Source organism: Rhinatrema bivittatum, chromosome 7 (assembly GCF_901001135.1).
Source record: "Rhinatrema bivittatum chromosome 7, aRhiBiv1.1, whole genome shotgun sequence".
In the NCBI taxonomy this organism is placed as follows: domain Eukaryota; kingdom Metazoa; phylum Chordata; class Amphibia; order Gymnophiona; family Rhinatrematidae; genus Rhinatrema; species Rhinatrema bivittatum.
In genome coordinates, this window is record NC_042621.1 from 71,734,239 (window position 1) to 71,752,944 (window position 18,706).

At 44.7% G+C, this 18,706-nt stretch overlaps 1 protein-coding gene across 2 annotated transcripts in view; it reads right to left on the reverse strand.

The window, feature by feature from the left end:
- Positions 1–6,802: 6,802 nt before the first annotated feature.
- Positions 6,803–18,706, reverse strand: part of BRD7 (bromodomain containing 7) — a 101,924-nt gene continuing 90,020 nt past the window's right edge. For both annotated transcript variants that reach the window (XM_029608519.1, XM_029608518.1), the window contains exons 14-16: positions 18,428–18,571; positions 15,676–15,819; positions 6,803–7,065 (exon numbers count right to left, since the gene is read on the reverse strand). In XM_029608519.1, coding sequence (XP_029464379.1) covers positions 7,004–7,065; positions 15,676–15,819; positions 18,428–18,571 — 350 coding nt within the window. In that variant the 3' untranslated portion in view covers positions 6,803–7,003. The remainder of the gene's footprint in view (positions 7,066–15,675; positions 15,820–18,427; positions 18,572–18,706) is intronic.

Below are 18,706 nucleotides of genomic sequence, written 5' to 3' on the forward strand. Positions count from 1 at the left end.
CAGGGGAGGGAGTAAGTAAGAGGAAGGAAAAGCAGGGTGCATGAGGAAAATGAAGAGAAGGGAATGGTGAGTGGGAGAGAGGAGGAGATGGACAGGGAAGGAACATAGAGAACTAGAGTCAGCAGCTTTTGATACTGTAAATCACAACATACTTTTAAATATCCTAGAAGAAATAGGATTAAGTAACATAACTATCAAATGGTTTAGATCGATTTGTATTTCCAAGTACAAATCGAAGACGCAATGTCAGAAAAAATAAACCTTCAAACGCAAGTACCACAGGAATCCGCCCTATCTGCTACCCTTTTCAGCATCTACCTGTTACCATTATGCCACCTACTAGCTGGTCTGGGCATCACACACTATATATATGCTGACGATATTCAATTAATATTACCCATTGATGACACAATTGAGAAAACATTAAACATAGCTAACGTATCTAGATATCATCAAACAGCTACTAAACCAAATGCAGTTAGTAATATAGAGGAGACAGAATTCCTACATTTAGAACGAAAAATATGGAGATCACACAGAGCCCAATCACACTCTAACAACCAACAAATAACACTAGCAGAGAAAGTACAGAATCTAGGAGTAATAATTGACACAGAACTAAGCTTAAAACAGCATCTATCTTTAAAAGTAAAGGAAGGCAATGCCAAACTCATGGTTCTCAGAAAATTTAAACCACTCCTAACAACCGCTGACTTTCGATCAGTACTACAAGCATTGATATTTGCAAGCACTGATTATTGTAACGCCCTTCTACTGGGTCTACCATACACCTCACTAAGTCCACTACAAATTTTGCAAAACACAGATGCAAGAATTTTGACAGGCAAAAGTAAGAGAGACCACATCACCGAAACAGTGGCTGAATTAGTGGCTTCCCAGTGAACAAAGAATACAATACAAAATACTATGCACCATACATAACGAAAACGCAGACTGGATGAACACAGCCCTTCGCCTACACATCCCTAACAGAAACCTAAGATAAGCCAACAAAGCACTCCTAACTATTCCATCAGTCAAAACAACAAGACTAACACAAGTAAGAGAAAGGGCGTTATCCTTGGCAGGACCCATACTATGGAACTCCATGCCCTCTGAGTTAAGATTATAAAGAGACGGCAAAACCTTTAGAAAAAATTTAAAAACCTGGCTCTTTAAACAAGCTTTTCAAAAAGAGAAGGGAGAATACAATCCAGGGAAGTGCAAGGTACGAACAACTGAACACCCACACACACACTGCGGTAATCACACACGGGCCGATACAGTACAGTGTGCTCCGACAGAGCGTACTGTTAACCCGCCATTGGACGCGCATTTTCGACGCGCTAGCGTTACCCCTTATTCAGTAAAGGGCCGAAAATGCGCATCCAACCCACAGAACCTAATAGGGCCCTCAACATGCAAATGCATGTTGAGGGCCCTATTAGGTATTCCTGCGCGATTCAGAAAACAAAATGCAGCCAAGCTGCACATTTTGCTTTCAGAAATTAGCGCATACCCAAAGGTAGGTGCTAATTTCTTTGGGCACCGGGAAAGTGCACAGAAAAGCAGTAAAAACTGGCAATATTAAGTCAGAGGTTCCAAAGGGTAAAAAAAGTAAAAAAAAAAAAATTGAAGTCAGCCCGCTGCTGTCGGGTCAAAAACCGGACGCTCAATTTTGCCGATGTCCGGTTTCCGGGCCCGTGGCTGTCAGCGGCTCGAGAACCAATGCCAGCAAAATTGAGCGTTGACTGTCAAACCCGCTGATAGCTGCCGCTCCGGTCCAAAAGGAGGTGCTAGGGATGCGCTAGTGTCCCTAGCGCCTCCTTTTGCCTGTTTTTACCGCCAGGCTTCATTTAAATACAGAATCTCACGTACGGACACTGGGCGTTCGCCTGCTCTCCCGCGGACTTTACTGTATCGGCCCGTAAGTGTGTAGTTTTTAATTGATAGTTCATCACCAAAGGATAAGTTACAATTATAAAGCTAGTTTTGTACTCAAAACTGATATAGAGAAACCTGGACATGATTTATCACATTTAACAATTAATATTGATTACAAACTGTTACCGAACCTTATGGCACCTGTGTAAACTGACAAATTTTGTCAGTGACGGTACCCATCTTAACGACGGTATAGAAAAGATTTAAAATAAAATAATAAATACAATTTGGGGGGGGGGGGGGGGAGTGTTTGCCACAAACACACTGCTAGCCAGTGGTAGCGTTGCCAGATTCCTAAGAATCATTTTTAACCACCCTTGGTATTTTGAATCACAAACACAACATACCCCCCACCCCCCCAGTTCTCTTAGCAATTTTAAAAAAGTTTGAGTCTCTCTGTTTTAAGGTCACTGCAGAAAAAAAATAAGTATAGGCCAATATTAAATATGTAAATTCACTTAATATTACTATTAATCCAAAAAAGTTGGGGCAAGGAAGTTTGTCTTTGACCTAATTCAGAAGCAAGTATCTTAGATACAAAAAAAAAAAATCTAATTTTAGATGTAAGTTGTTTTATAGTAGGGAGTATGGTTTCCTGAGCAGAATTTTTGAATGCAGAGGATAGCAGCGCAGCTGAGGTGTTGCTGGTTTTATTACTTCTCGCAAGCCTCTGGTCAACAACTACAAAATAAAATTAAGGAAAAATACTTTTCACTCAGCCAGAAGACTAGAAATGAAGTTTATTCTTGTCAAGCTGTATTGTAGGGAGATATCCCATGTTTTACCACTGAAAGCACAAATATGAATCCTAATAGCCAAAAAATATGCGGACCAAATACAGGCAGGCCAAAACTCTGACTCAGTGGAAAATGAAGAGACTTTGCCCAGATGAGAATTTACACTGAATGATGTTACCTGTTTGTAAGTGCCTGTCTAAATAAAAAACCAAAGCAGAGGGACCATGCACCAACTTAAGCTCCTAGGCTGGAGTCATGGACTGGCCCAGAGGTCAGAAAGACCCCCACCCTTGGAAGAAGGGGGGGGGGGCAGTCTGAGATGGAAAAACACTGACTGGCATAATAGCTTGGCATATAGACGTGACACTACTCCCCCCCCCCCCCCAAAAAAAAAGGGGAAGAGGGAATGTGGCAAAGACACCCCCCCCCGAAAGCAATGGTGAGGGGAAAAGACCTGCAATGCAGCAAGGACCCTTCAACCACCATGTGATTATGCATGAGCTTATGCATATTTATCAACGGGAAAGTATAAGACGGGGCAAATAAGGAGAAGAGACAAACGAAAACCAGAAGCGAACCCTGAGCGTGACCCTGAAAGTAGAGAAGGGACCCCTGAAAGAAAAGGAACCAGAAGAGCAAAAGGGAAGTCCATAGCAGACCAGCACCCCCTCCTATCGAAGAGGGAGAAGACTAGGTGTGGCCAGGAGCCCAGAGAGAGGAAACCTCCCTACTCAGGTTCAGAGAATGACACAGAATCTGAGATGGTGAGGGGCAAGAGCAAGCTCTAACCAGCCCCGCAAGTACCAGAGCCAGTAGCAAGTCTCCTTCCTTGACTGCTACCAGCACCAAATCCAGGAAGCAAGTCTCCTTCCCTGCCACATTCTCCAAATCTCCAGCCAGTGTACGCTTCAGAGGTGAACAGAGGGATATTGCCTGAAGTTGGAACTAGGAGGAAGTAAGTTAGCCATAAGTATTAACATATTAAGCAGGCTAAGGTTTATGGCATGTTGGTAACCACCCCGGTATAGAACTTTCTTTAGAGATAACTAGTAGTTAGTGGCCATGATGTTAGAGACAGGAATGGTTATTTTCTAAATGCTATAGCCTGCCAAATCTGATAAATACATCTATTTCTGAGGAGAACATATCTTTTTCCTGAGCTTAGGATTGTGAAGTGAAGGGGGGGGGGGGGTAGGGGCTGGAAAAGTCATGTAGTAGACAGGTCCCTGCACCCCTAAACTTGCTTACAGAATATGCAAAATAAGAGACACTATCCTGAGCATGAGCTTCTTCCAAAGCAATTAACTAATCTCAAGTGAATGAAAAAATCTGTTCTTGAGCTGCAGTCATTGCACATGAGATTCCAGGGAAAGGAACCACAGTGGCATCACAGCAGTTGGCCATCTTTCCTTTCTGCTGTTTTTATGCCTCCAGCCCAATATGGCTTTCTCTGCTATCAAGCAGGGCTGAATTAGCTATGACGTGGATAATGTCACTGATGTCATAGCTAATTCATCCTGCTGCTTACAGAGAACCCCTTTTAATGTAAGCAAACTCGCCCTCCTCAAGGTGATGCCATTTCTAATTGGATGATACAAGTTACCGCCTACAAATGTTTGCCTTGTGTATTTTTAAAGCTTTTTCTTTTAGCCTCCTAGCTATGCCACCCTAAGCAAGTTGGGCATAGAGCATTTTTGGCACGTATATATCAGACATATGTGCCACCTGCATTGATTCTAGATAATTAGGTGTCTTCTATAAGTCATCCAACACTTGCAACTGTAGAGAAGGGATGGTATTACCATTACTTTTTAAAGTAAATGTCTAGTATGTATCCGAATATTGGGATTATTAAATGTCTAGTAAGACAACTTGTCAAAAACAAAACTGACCCAGCTTATCCCAATCTCAACACTTATAAAGAAGGTCCTCCCCTTCTTACATCTGCCAGCAACTTATACCCCCTCCCGCCCTTTAAGCATAGCCCTTTTTAGAACATAAGAATTGCCTCCATCAAGCCTTATATCCTATTTCCAACAGTGGGCCATCCAGGTCACAAGTATCTGGCAGGATCCCAAATCGTAGATAGATTCCAAGCTGCTAACACCCAGGGATAAGCAGTGGCTTTCCCCACGTCTTCCTGGATAACTGTTTATGGACCTTTCCTCTAAAAACTTGTCCAAACCTTTCTTAAATCCAGGTTTAACAACTGTCTTTCCTACATCCTCCAGCAATGAATTCCACAGCCTAATTGTGTGTTGAGCAAAAAAAGTGTGAACAACTGATTCACATTTACCCATTCTACATCATTCATGGTTTTATAGACCTCTATCATATCCCCCTTCAGCTGTTTCTTCTCCAAGCTGAACAGCCCTAATCTCTTTAGACTTTCTTAATAGGGGAGCTGGTCCATCCCCTTTACCACTTTGGTCAGCCTTCTCTGTACCTTCTCCAGTACAACTATATCTTTCTTTTTTTGAGATTCAGCAGCCAGAATCATACCCAGTACTCTAGGTATAGTCTGCCCATGGAATGAAAGAGTATTATAACATTGTTTTATTCTGCCTAATAATTCCAAAGACTGCTTTTCTGACTACCACCCTCTGAGCTGAGATTTCAAAGTATTGTTCATGATGCCTAAATCCTTTTCCTGAGTGGTGAATCCCAATATGAAACCCAATATCGTGAAACTACAGTTTGGATTATTTTTCCCTATGTATATCATTTTGCACTTGCCCATATTAAATTTCATCTGCCATGTGAATGCCTAGTCTTGCAAAGTCGAACTACAATTTCTCAAAATCTGCTTGTAATTTTACAACTGAATAATTTTGCCCCTGCAAGTTTCATCACCTCACTTACGCCCTTTTACAAATCATTTATATTAAAAATTAATAGTCCCAGTACTTATCCCTGGAGCACTCAACTGTTTAACTTCCTCCAAACAAGTCAGGCTCACTGGTCTATAGTTTCCCGGATCATCCCTAGAGCCCTTTTTTTAAAGATCTGCATTATATTTTCACTCCCCAATCTTCAGGTACACTAGACAATTTTAACAATAGATTACAAATTACTAGTAATAGATCTACAATTTAATTTTTGAGTTCTTTTAGAACACTGGGGTGTATGCCATCTGGCCCAGGTGGTTTGCTACTCTTTAGTTTGTTGGTATCCCCTATTATAGCATCCAGATTCACTGCGATTTGGTTCATTTCTGGCAAGGGTATCTCCCCAACATCCTCCTCAGTAAACACTGAACCAAAGAATACATTTAGTCTTTCTGCCATGGCCTTATCTTCCCTAAGAGTCCCTTTAATCCCTCAATCATCTAAAAGTCCAAATGACTCCCTCACAGACTTCTGCTTCAAATGTATTTGAAAAAGTTACGGTCAGCTTCTAGTCATATTCTTTCCCCCAGTGTTTTGCATCTAACTTGCCAGTGCTTATGCTTTTTCCTATTTTCTTCAGTTGAAGCCTCTTTCCATTTCTTGAACATAAGATTTGCCATACTGGATCAGACCAAAGGTCCATGAAGGGTATCCAGTTTCCAACAATGGGCAATCCGGTATCTGGCAGGATCCCAAAAGGCAAACAGATTCCATGCTACTTATCCCAGGGAAAAGCAGTGGATTTCCCCAAGTCCACCTTAATAATGGTTTATGGACTTTCTTCCAGGAACTTGTCCAAACCTTTTTTAAAATTAGTTAACGGCTTTCACTATGTCCTCTGGCAATAAATTCCAGAGCTTAATTGTGTGCTGAGTAAAAAATATATTTTCTTCTATTTTTTTAAATGCATGACCTAGTAACTTCATTACATGTCCCCTAGTATTTGTACTTTTTGAAAGAGTAAACAACTGATTTGCATGCACTCATTCCATTCCACTAATTATTTTATAGATCTCTATTATATCTTCCCTCAGTCATATCTTCTCCAAAGTGAAGAACCCTAATCTCTTCAGCATCGAGGATTCATTCCATCCCTTTTATAATTTTGGTTGCCCTTCTCTGTACCTTTTCTAATTCTGAAGAGTGGCGTCAGTGACATATGGTATGATGGCAAAAAACCAACTGATCCATGTGTTTTGTATAAATTCATGTAGATTCCGAATACAGCTGAACTGTATCTTAAATGACAAAATGTTTAATGAATATAAATAATATATTCACTTTCATGCTACAAAAGTATTTTCTGCACAAGATTAAAAAAAATGCATAAACATTAAGTGAATACACAGAAGAATGAGATTTCTAAAGAGTCCATTTCGGTATGGTCTTAAATAAGATTATAAAAAGATTAAATATAAACAAAATGTAAGCCACCTAAGTTCTAACAGCACATTCTCCTCCCACAATGCTGCTCTCTTTTCCAGTTTCTTGAAGATCTGCAAAGTAAAGAGAAATGGCTGAAGTGATGTACACAAAAGACCATAATGGTGCAAATTAAAGGAACAATTCTACTATTATATATCCAATGACATATAAAAGGTACATCTGTGTAACACTGTCATTCAGACAGACAACAAAAGAGCATGATACAAATTCCAGAGCTTTATTGTGCATTGAGTGAAAAAGAATTTTCTCCGATTAGTCTTAAATGTGCTACTTGCTAACTTCATGGAATGCCCCCTAGTCCTTCTATTATTCCAAAGTGTAAATAACTGAGTCACATCTACTCGTACAAGACCTCTCATGATCTTAAAGACCTCTATCATATCCCCCCTCAACCATCTCTTCTCCAAGCTGAACAGCCCTAACCTCTTTAGTCTTTCATCCTAGGGGAGCTGTTCCATTCTCTTTATCATTTTGGTCGCCCTTCTCTGTACCTTCTCCATCGCAATTATATCTTTTTTGAGATGCGGCGACCAGAATTGTACACAGTATTCAAGGTGCGGTCTCACCATGGAGCGATACAGAGGCATTATGACATTTTCCGTTTTATTCACCATTCCCTTTCTAATAATTTCCAACATTCTGTTTGCTTTTTTGACTGCTGCAGCACACTGCATTTAGTCTCGTGCAGGATGTTTATCCTGTTGGACTCTATGCCATCCCGGACATAAAGCACCACACCTCCTCCCGGGTGCTCCTCTCTGTCATTGTGATATAATTTGTACCCTGGTATAGCACTGTCCCATTGGTTGTCCTCCTTCCACCATGTCTCTGAGATGCCAATTAAGTCTGTCATCATTCACTGCTATACACTCTAATTCTCCCATCTTACTTCTTAGACTTCTGGCATTAGCATACAAACATTTCAAAGTTTGTTTTTTGTTTGTATTTTCATTCTGCTTTTTAATTGATAGGGATAAGTTTGATTTTTTTTTTAGCTCAGGTGAGTTTTTAGTTACAGGCACTTGGACTACTTTTATTATTGGAACCTCACTGTCGGGATGCCCTAATTCTAATGCATCATTAGTTCCTTTGAAGATACCTCCCTCCGAACCATGCACTGCTGAGCAACTGTTGGCTTTCCCCTTTGTTCTAGTTTAAAAGCTGCTCTATTTCCTTTATAAAGGTTAGCGCCAGCAGTCTGGTTCCACCCTGGTTAAGGTGGAGCCCATCCCTTCAGAAGAGACTCCCCCCTTCCCAAAAGGTTCCCCAGTTCCTAACAAAACTGAATCCCTCTTCCCTGCACCATCGTCTCATCCACGCATTGAGACTCCGGAGCTCTGCCTGCCTCTGGTGACCTGCGCGTGGAACAGGGAGCATTTCAGAGAATGCTACCCTGGAGGTTCTGGATTTAAGCTTTCTACCTAAGAGCCTAAATTTGGCTTCCAGAACCTTCCTCCCACATTTTCCTATGTCGTTGGTGCCCAGATGTACCACGACAGCTTGTGACTAGAGCAAGAAAAGGGATCTAGGCCATGCTTCTCACACCACATTAAGAACCTCTTCCACTTTAGTCCATAAGACTTCCTAGTGGAAGGATTGCTGGAAGCCACCAGGCCCCAAGAGACATCTTATGAGAGGTCACAGGGCCGCAGGATCAACCTTGCAATATCCAAGCCATAAGAGACAGGGTCCTGAAGCTGGGATGCCGTAGCCTGCCCTGATCCTGAGTGATGAAATCCGGGAAAATCTCCAAGCTGATTGGTTCCTGGAGGTAGAGATCCCGCAAGAGCAGGAACCAGAACTGCCGTGGCCAATGTGGGGCCACCAGGATCATGATTTCCCGGTCCTGGTGCAGCTTCAAGAGAGTCTTCATCACCAGCGGGATTGGAGGATATGCATACAGAAGGCCCTGGCCCCAGTTGCGGGCAAAGCCGTCCAAGGCTGGGACACCGTCCGCTCGATACAGAGAGCAGAACTGAGCCACCTTGCTGTTGCAGGGGGATGCGAACAGATCCATGTCCGGGGGCCCCAGAGATGGAAGATCCGGTTCACCACAGACTGGTTCAGGGACCACTCGTGGGGATGGAATGTTCGACTGAGCTGGTCCACTAACACGTTGTCCGTTCCGGCCAAGTACATGGCTTGGAGCACCATCCCTTGGGACAAGGCCCAGGACCAGATCTGAACTGCCTCCTGGCAACAGGACGAACGATCTCGTGCTCCCCTGCTTTTTGATATACCACATCACAACCTGGTTGTCAGTCTGGATCAGGACCATCTTGCCATCCAACCGATTCCAGAAAGCCCAGGAGGCATACCTAATTGCATGGAGCTCCAGAAAGCTGATCTGGTATTGAGCTTCCTGGGCGGACCACAGACCTTGAGTGTGGAGCCACTCTACATGGGCTCCCCATCTGTGATGAGCATAACCTGCACGGGGGGTGGGGGGCTGAAACAGCATCCCTTGCTCCAGGTTGGAGAGTGTCCCCCACCAGGACAGAGGGTTCCAGAGAGACTGTGTACTCTGGATGTGAACCCCAAGGCTCTGAGTGGCCTGATGCCACCGAGACCTCACAGTCCATTGGGCCCTGCGCCTATGCAAGCAGGCAAGGGAAGTAACATGGATGGTAGCGGCCATGTGCCCAAGCAGCCGCAACATTTGCCTGGTAGAGACCCACTGGCTCTGCTGCACTATTCCCGCGAGGGATGCTAGAGCAGTGCCCTGCTGTAGGGTAGAAAGGCCTTCACTTGTGTCGTGACCAGCAGGGCCCAGATGAAGTCCAGCTCCATAGACGGGCTCAGATGAGACTTCAAGTAGTTGATAACAAACCCCAAAGACTCCAGCACCTGGATGGTTAAGTCCAGGGAAAGCATCGCCCCCACCTGGGTAGCGCTTTTGAGTAGCCGATTGTTCAGGTAGGGGAAGTCCTGCATTCCCAACCTGCACAGATGTGCCCCCACCACAGCCAGACACTTGGTAAAGACCCGTGGTGTGGAGGCCAAACCGAACGGTAACATCCTGTACTGTAAGTGGAGTTCTCCCATCACAAATTGGAGATACTTCCTGTGGCTTCAGAAGATCCCTATGTGGTTATAGTCATCTTTGAAATCGAGGGAGCATAGCCGGTGCCCTTTTTGTAAGAGAGGTTCAAGGCCCTCAGATGCAGGATGGGATGAGGCACCCAGTTTTCTTTTGAATCAGAAAATACTGGGAGTAGAACCCCCGTCCCAACTGTCCTGGGGAGGGGGGGGGGGGGGGGGGGATGGACGGACAGGCTTGACTGCCCTGGCTGATACTAGGATGGTGAGCTCCTCCAAGAGGGTCTCCTGACACACTGATAGCCTCCAAAAATGGCTCAGAGGAGAATCTGGCGGAACACCCAACAGATTCAGCCGGTAGCCCTGCTGCATGATAGACAGAACCCACTGGTGTGAGGTGATTTCTGGCCATCGATCCACACAGAATCATAGCCAACCTCTGATGAGTGGGACCCATGGCATGGGGATGGGTGACTGGCTCCTGTTCCCTCCCCACCAACCAAAACCCTGTAGCTGGGCTTGGTTGGGGAGCTGGCTGTAGCTTGGGTGCTCATTGCTGCCTGGAACTACTCCGAGAGCTCCCCTTCTGTTGGCGGGGGCGAGACGCAGGCGGGTAATACTTCTGCTGACAGCAGAATGATTGTCGCGGTCCTTTCTACCCTGACCTCCTGGCCGAATATGGCAGGTCAGAGGTACTGGTAGAAAGATGCTGGAGGGTTCCATGGTGGTCTCACAACTGAGCCACTGCGCCCCATACCTTATCGCCAAAATGATTTGCCACTACATGGTAAGTCAGCGAGTCTCTCCTGCACCTCTGGCCAGAAGTCTGAGGCTCGGAGCCAAGCCATCCTACAGGCGCCAATCCCAGCAGCCGCAACTCTTGCTGCCATCTCAAAGATATCTTATGTAGAGTGTACCTCATGCTTCACGCATTCAAGGCCCTGATGCACAACCGCCAACAGAGTGTCCTGCTGCTGCTGTTGGGGCAGACAGTCAGCCACCTCCTGAAGCTGCTTCCAGAGATTACAGGAGTACTGAGTCATATAGAGTTGGTAGGAGGCGATCTGGGCTATCAGCATGATGCCCTGAAAAGCCTTCCTACCCAACGCATCTAGTGCCCTATGCTCTCTCCCTGGGGGAGCTGAGGCATGGGTCTGGGAGTGCTTGGCCTTTTTTGGCACGGACTCAAAGACCACGAACTGGTGGGGGAGCTGAAGCTTCTCAAAACCAATGGCATGTTGGACCAGTTACACCCCATCCGCCTTTCTATTTACAGCAGGAACCATGAAGGAGTATTCCTTAATCCTCAGGAGCAACTCCTTGAAGATGTTATGGATCAGAACGACCACAAACTCCTTCGGAGCATCCACAAACGGGAGAACCTCCAGCATCTTTTGCCTAACGTCATCCTCTGTCATCAGCTGGAATGGAATGGCTTTTGCTATGGCCCGCACAAAACCAGCAAAGGTTAAGTCCTCAGGTGGGGATCGCCACCATTTTTCTGGGGGGAGACAGGCCCGAGGGAAAGCCCTTTGAATCCTCTGAGGAATTGGAGATGTCATCACCCCAGGGGTCATAAGGGGCCTTGTCCTCAATGAACTGAACCAGGAACCAAGGCTCGGGCCTGCCCCGAGGTCTAGGCATCACAAGCACAGACGGCCCTAATGGACCCACAGGCAACTCTGGTAGAGCTGGCCGAGGAGCGGGAAAGCGCAGTGTCGTCGCTGGCCTCGAAGGAGCCATGAATGAGGACCGCATCGGGCTGAGTAGGAAGGACGCCGAGAAGAATATAGAGGCGCTCCAGCAGGGAGGCTGTGGCCACCTATGCTGGCGGAGGCATGAGCTTGATGCCCCACAGGGCTCGATCCACCGCAAACTGCACCCTGCACTCCAGCTCCTCCTCGAAGGTTGCAGAGAACTGGCTGCACCAGAGGAGGGGTGGCACAAACTTCCTTGGAGTCTCAAGGGAAGTCAGTACCCAACACCATAATCGGTGGGGACCATCCCGTAGCCCCAGCATCGATGGAGGGAATAACCTCCTTGCCTCAGGGATGCTTCAGGGGGCATCACGGTAAAAACCAGTGCCAGATGTCTATGCTTTCTCAAATTCCCTCAGTGCTCGGCTCGGTCTTTCTCCAGCACCAAGGTGGAAGGTGAAGATCCAGACATCCGCAATTTAGAAGAGACCAAAGAGGCTCGATCCCCAGCTCACCTCTCCTCCGGGGTCATCGGGGAAGGGTGAGGATCGGTGCCATTGGTTCCCCACGATCCTTCGGTGTCAAAGACATGGGCGCCAACGTCGAAGGCTCAGACCTCTTAGGGCTAAACAGCTTCTCCATCTTATCGAGGTAGGCCCACTGGCCCTTGACAGCCAGCACTCCTGAATGTCGTGGGATGCCCCCAGGCATAGGATACACATGTCGTGCGGATCTGTGATGGACACAGTCCGAGGGTACCCACGAAAATCCGATGACGCCATGACAAAAACAAGGCCAGCGAATGGATGATGGCCTGTGGGCCCCGAAGGTCACTGTTATGAGGAACCGACCGCGAAAAGAGAACTTACCGTACCACAGGACTAAGGGCAGGGGGAACAGAGAGGAACAAGGCAAAAAAGAGCCGACAATGGATTCTTTTTCCAGAAAAAGAGTGCGAGCTCCATGACCTTGAGATGTCAGCTTCACGGAAAAAAAAGAGACTGAAGAGGGACCCAGTGTGGATTGTGGCATGCTGAGCAAGCTCAGTGTGCTAGTCAAAGTTCTAGAAACTTTGATAGAAATTTTCCGTGCCGGGCTCCATCTGATGATGTCACCCATGTGTGAGACTACCATCCTGCTTGTCCTAGCAGAAAATCTTTTCCACTTAAAGCCATACGCTCTCACCTATGCAGGAATTTTCGTGTTATGTTGCTCATAGACCCTATAATAGGCATAACTTGTAATAAAGAGTAGTGAAAAGACAGTGAAACACTTTGACGTCACACAAGAAGTCAGTATTCTTGATCTAAGCTTTTTTTTATTGTAAGAATTGCTAATATACTGAATATCTCTGCTTCATTTTTGTGCTTTACTTTTGCTAGACAAACTGACACTGCAGGTTAAATGGAAATTGATGTATTATCAAAAAGAACTGGGCTTCAGGGCTCAATAAGTTCTTACTAGCAATGTAGTTAGTTGCAGGCCTACTAGCATACAAGGCAAGGATTAATTAGCATGGAAACAGAGCCATTCAGATTACTTTATAGTAGAAAGGCAATCGTAGAAATTTTGACAATTATGTAACCTAGTTTAGGGGTTGAAAATGTATATCTGTACATTCTATATAATGCATTGTTGCCAGTAAAATAATTTGAGAGAGGGAGTTTTATGTCCGTCTTTGTATAGCACTCTGCAAGTCTCTCTCTTTCCATAATGCCTTATTATATTGTTTTATAGCATTTAAATAAAAAGCTTCTCTCTAAATGTTGCCTCTGACATTTATTTCAGAGAACCACAAACCTCGCACATGCTCAGTACTAGCTAGAAGAGATAGGTCCGTTTGATGCTACCGAATGATGTCACCCACATGGCATGGCTAATTAAGCCCTGCTTAGCGTCAGGAAAAGCAGAAAATCTAGGAACAATTCCGTCAGGCAAATTCACTTTACCAAGGCTCTATGAGTGACAATTCAAGGTCGGGACCAGTACAAGGTTTGTCTGTCCTGGGCAGCTGCAAAATTTGGTGCCCATTCTTCCCCCTAAACCAACACCAGTGCAGATGATATTCCTCCTCGCCCAACCCTCCTACCTCCGCCATGCCTTACTAACAGACCTGCTCAGTGAAACAGAAATCCCAGGACTATGAACCACCGTGTGCCAGGCCCAGAAGGGGGGGGGGGAGGCAGAGCTGTGTCAGCCTACTTTATGGTTCCAAGCATGGCAGAAAGGCACGAGGAGGGCAGGAGTGAGCAAGCAGGGAGCGGCAGCAGCGGGTGACTGTGCTACCCCTAAGAAGCAGCTCTGTAATACACAGGCAGTCCAGGTTTGGATTATGGGCTTCAGGGAAAGAAGCAAACGTTACAGTATGCACACTGCTCCCCACCCAAAATTACAGGAACAAAGCTAACAAGAGCACAACACTGCAAATGTCAGACAATACAGCTGGAACTTTCCAAAGTCACATAATCCAAGGATACAGGTAAGCCAGAACTGAGAGAGGGAGGGAATAGCATGTTGTTAGGGAAAGGAAAGGGTAACTTTATTTTCAATGTAAATATTTTATTTCTTTCTTTTCTCCTTTCTCCAGCTCTCCCCCTTTGCATAATTCTCATTCTTTTGTGTATCACCTATCTAACCCTCTCTCATTCCTCCATCATCCCATTTCAGTCCTCCTCTCACTCCCATCCAAACTTTCCATCTCTCTCTCCACCATCCTTCCACCTATCATTTTGTCTCCTCTTCCCTTCCTTCTCACTCACATATTCCTTATCTCATTCTCTTCCCAACCCCATCCCTCGCCCTTCCTCACTAGAAACAAGCAATGCCATTCTTTTACAAAGCAACAGCAGCAGGTACGATCTATAAATACCCCAATACCGCTGGGGAATCTGTGCAGGTGGAATAATACTAATGACGCATTACGCTTGTAGTGCGGGTATTGGTAGGAGGGAAGATTTTATAGGTGGGGTTGGGCTTTTGGTGGGCACGTTATTTAATGGTTAAGATTGGATAATTTCTTTTACCTTTTAGTATTATTACACAGTGTAATACTAGGGGTTGTTTTTTTTCGTTTGTTTGGTTTTTTTAATTCTTTCTCAACTGACTACTTCTGGCAGAGGGAAGAGAAGAGTCCATGAATTTGAAGCTATAACTTTTCTATGTTCGCCGTTTCTGGGGGGGAAACGTAAGTTTGTTCACAAACAGCACAGAGCTGTGTCTTTGTCAGATGTGCAGACACCAAGTCAGTCAAACCATTTAAAAAAGGCACAGAGCAAAAAAAAAAAAAAAAAAAGCCACCATGGTGAAAAGCAGAACGTGGTACGGCTATTTATCTGTACAAGAGCAGATGTGAAGACACTGATTTAATTTCAATTGGTGTAGCTATCGGGACCTGTTGTGCTGTGATTGCTTCTGCTCTTTGCCAGTCTGTGCAAAGGCACACATTACACTCTTGGTCTGTGCTAGCCCTGCTCACATTACTGCTTCTGCACTACAGAAGTTCCCACAAGGCAGAGAGACACAGCCGCCAAAATTAATCGTATTGTTGATGATTTCCTTTGGTATAAATAAAGATTAGGATATTTGTTTTAAGAACTCAGTAACGTGCGCCCCTTGGCTTCTCACATAACACAGACATTTGTTTGGGTAAGAGCCATGTTCCCTCTCCCCCCGGTGTGTGCTTGTCAGCATTTCCTAGGTCTATGTGAGCAGCTCTGTGTGAGGTGCAGTTCGCATCTTATTCAAGATTTCTGCCTTCTCCACGTAGGACATGTAGCAGGAGTGGCCTGCAGGAATAATTCACCCATGGAGATCACCACCTAGCTGGATGCTAGAGCTATCCACTCAGAAACATGAAGGTTATTTGCTTTTCCCTTTTGTTTCACTAAGCAGCTATTTAAAGTATTAATTCACAGCCGTACTCACTGGGGGTTAAATCCACGATGCTGTCGTCCGTTGCTGGGGTAGGAATGGAAATCCCCATTGCTTTCCGAATTCCATGGATGCTGACTATGTCGCCGGGAGTCACTTGCTGCGCCAGTTCCTTTAGATTACTGGTCACTTTCTCAGCTAGAAATAAACACACTGCAGCTGAGCATGTCATCTTTTACACACACACACACACACACGTCGTCCATTTATGGGTCTATTTGCTAGAGGGTTTCTCCAGTTTTTGCATTTAGGGTAAAAACATTTAGTAAACAGGGCTCTTAATTTGTTATTGTACAACCTCTTTATGAATTGTAACCCATGGAAGGGGAGGATAGCTAAAGCTGCTCCTCTGATTTCTCCTAGTTAGCAGTGACACTGTAGATTGTTGGCTCATGCCACCTGCATCATTGTCAGATGTTGTCCTGAGCAGGAACTATTGTTAAAAAAAAACAACAAAACACCACACCCTTCAGTATGACAACTGAGAAATGTACCACCTTGTATGAAATGGAGATATACAACAAAGATAGCAAACAAGAAGAAAGAAACAGTCGGCCTATGGTTGCACTGTCCCAAATTTAAAGGAAAATAAACATGAAAAACTGCAGCATGTTCCTCTGTATAAGAAACATTAAATCAGTACCTAAAATTTTACAGGCTTCATCTTACTTTATTTTTTAACCCTCTGGAAAGGGTTAACTGCCCTTTTGTGGTGGCCAGTGTCTTCATGGCTATACCAAACACAGAACTGTGTCTCTTGTATTCAAAATGACATGCAACATTTATTTATTTAAAAAATTTATATTCTGTTCCATCCACAACTCTGGGCAATTTACCAAATACATGCATAAAATACTAAAGTTTAACAAAAAAACCCCCCAATTCTACATGATACAGAAAAATTACCTATCAAGTAGCTATAACAACTTACGCTGGCAAGGCCTAACTAAAATTCCACATGCTCTGCCCCATTTTAAACCGCTCTGAAACTGATAATTATCTCATAATGTGCCCGATCACAGGGCACAATACGCACTGTTAGACATTAAAGGCCAAGCAAACCATGGCAATGACAGCATTCCAGAGGAGAGGGCCAGTGACCCCAAACATCCGTATAAGTAAACCGACTGAACAAGTAAGTTAAATGATAAATAATGAAGAAATAAACAGGGACAAGGAGAAATTAATTCTCACCTGATAATGTCCTTTCCTTGAATCCAGTCAGACCAGTCCAGATGAATGGATTATGCCCACTGACCAGCAAATGGAAACAGAACATTAGGGTCGCTAACTTTACCCCTTATATGCATCTGGGCTGACCTCAGCCTGCCAGTATTATTTGCAACAAGCTAACTGTGGACAAATAATTCAAAAAGAGAAATTTTGGAGCTTTTTTTTAAATTTTTTAATCAGAGGGCTTCCAAACATAAATGAAGCAACTAGGAAGAAGAAATAGTATGTACACTAATTAAAGCACTCACCTGCAGTGTAACATACTGCACATTTAATTTGTAATCCCGCAATGTGCCTGAAGATTTGTGCAAAGTTGGCAGTACAGGGGAGGTTCTGGACTGGTCTGACTTGACTCAAGGAAATTATCAGGTAAAAACAAAATTTCTCCTTCCTCTTCATCCACTCCAAACAAATGAAATATACCCAGACTACTCCTGCGTACGGGGGGCAGCTGAACGCATAGGCAAAAGCGCACGAAAACAGCATTGCAGCGCGCAGTGGAAAAGCCTCGGATTGGGGGCCTAGCCAAAAGAGGCTGCTCAACCCAGCAGGCTGCCCCTGTCCCCGAGCTTCCCTTGAGGCAGGACAATGACGCATCGAACTTGGGAGAAGGGGAATCCCTGAACAACACTCCTTCGCTGTCTCTGTAAGGTATCTTATCTTTGTTTTTGCTTTTTTAAACTTACCTGAGCTCAGCCCTTCCAGGCTGCGGAGGGGAGAGGGCATCTGCCATCACCGCTGCACTCGGCTTCCTGCACCCGCTGCCTTTAAGCTATACAATCAGCTAAGTCCACGCCGGCTGAAAAACCAGCTACTGGATCAAGGCACACATATGAGGGACCACAGAAATCACCTCAGGAATTCTCAACTGGGAGAGGGACCATCTGGTATTACCGCAGGAGTGAGGGGCTTTTTTTGTTTTGTTTTTTTTTAATTCTCCTTCTAAAATCTGAAGCAATCCCCAATAGGGAGATGCATATCCACCATCTGCTGGAGACAGAGAATACTGGCAGGATGATGTCTCCATCTGCTGGTAGAGGTGCACAACCCACTGGTTCTGGATCCATCTATCCACCTGCTAGGAAACTGTATTATGCCAAAGATTATTCCTGCTGAATAAAGGCAAACAGACAGCCTGATTCAAATAAGGTTGTAACCACTTTCAGTAAAATAAAGGCACTGTACGAGTCTTGTCCATAATCCTTCGTAACCATTAGAAAAGGCTCTCTGCAGGAAAGAGCCCGCAATGCGAGATCCATCTTAAGATCTTAATGCTGTATGCAAATTATTTAAGTTTAAAAATAAAAAAATTCAGTATTTTGTGGCCCTTATGTACCAGAATCAGCCCAGATCACCTCCAAACTGGCAACATGGTTAAGAATAGTTTTGCCATGAGGTTTTGTAAAATTTGAGAAAACACCTAACTCGCAGTTCTAAAGTTAAAGTAAAATAAAGACAAATCGATAAAAATGGAGCACATGATTTTCAGGGGGTGTGCTCAAAACGTACTCACCTAGTTGTATCTCTCTAAAAGAGGGACCCAGAAGACAAATCATATTGGGAGGAGGTCTGGTGCTCAGGCGTTCATTCTGAGCCTCCTGAAGGTCTTGCAGCAGGGTGGTGGTTTCGTCCAGCTTCCTCTGGAAGACCTCCGCTTCTAGAGTGAATGCAAGGAGAGCGCTTACACTACAGGGATTCCTAAAAGACAACAAACACCTTTCCACCCCCACCACACAAGACAATCCTGGACGGCTTCAAAAGTAGAGGGATTTGATTTTAGAATGTTCTACAC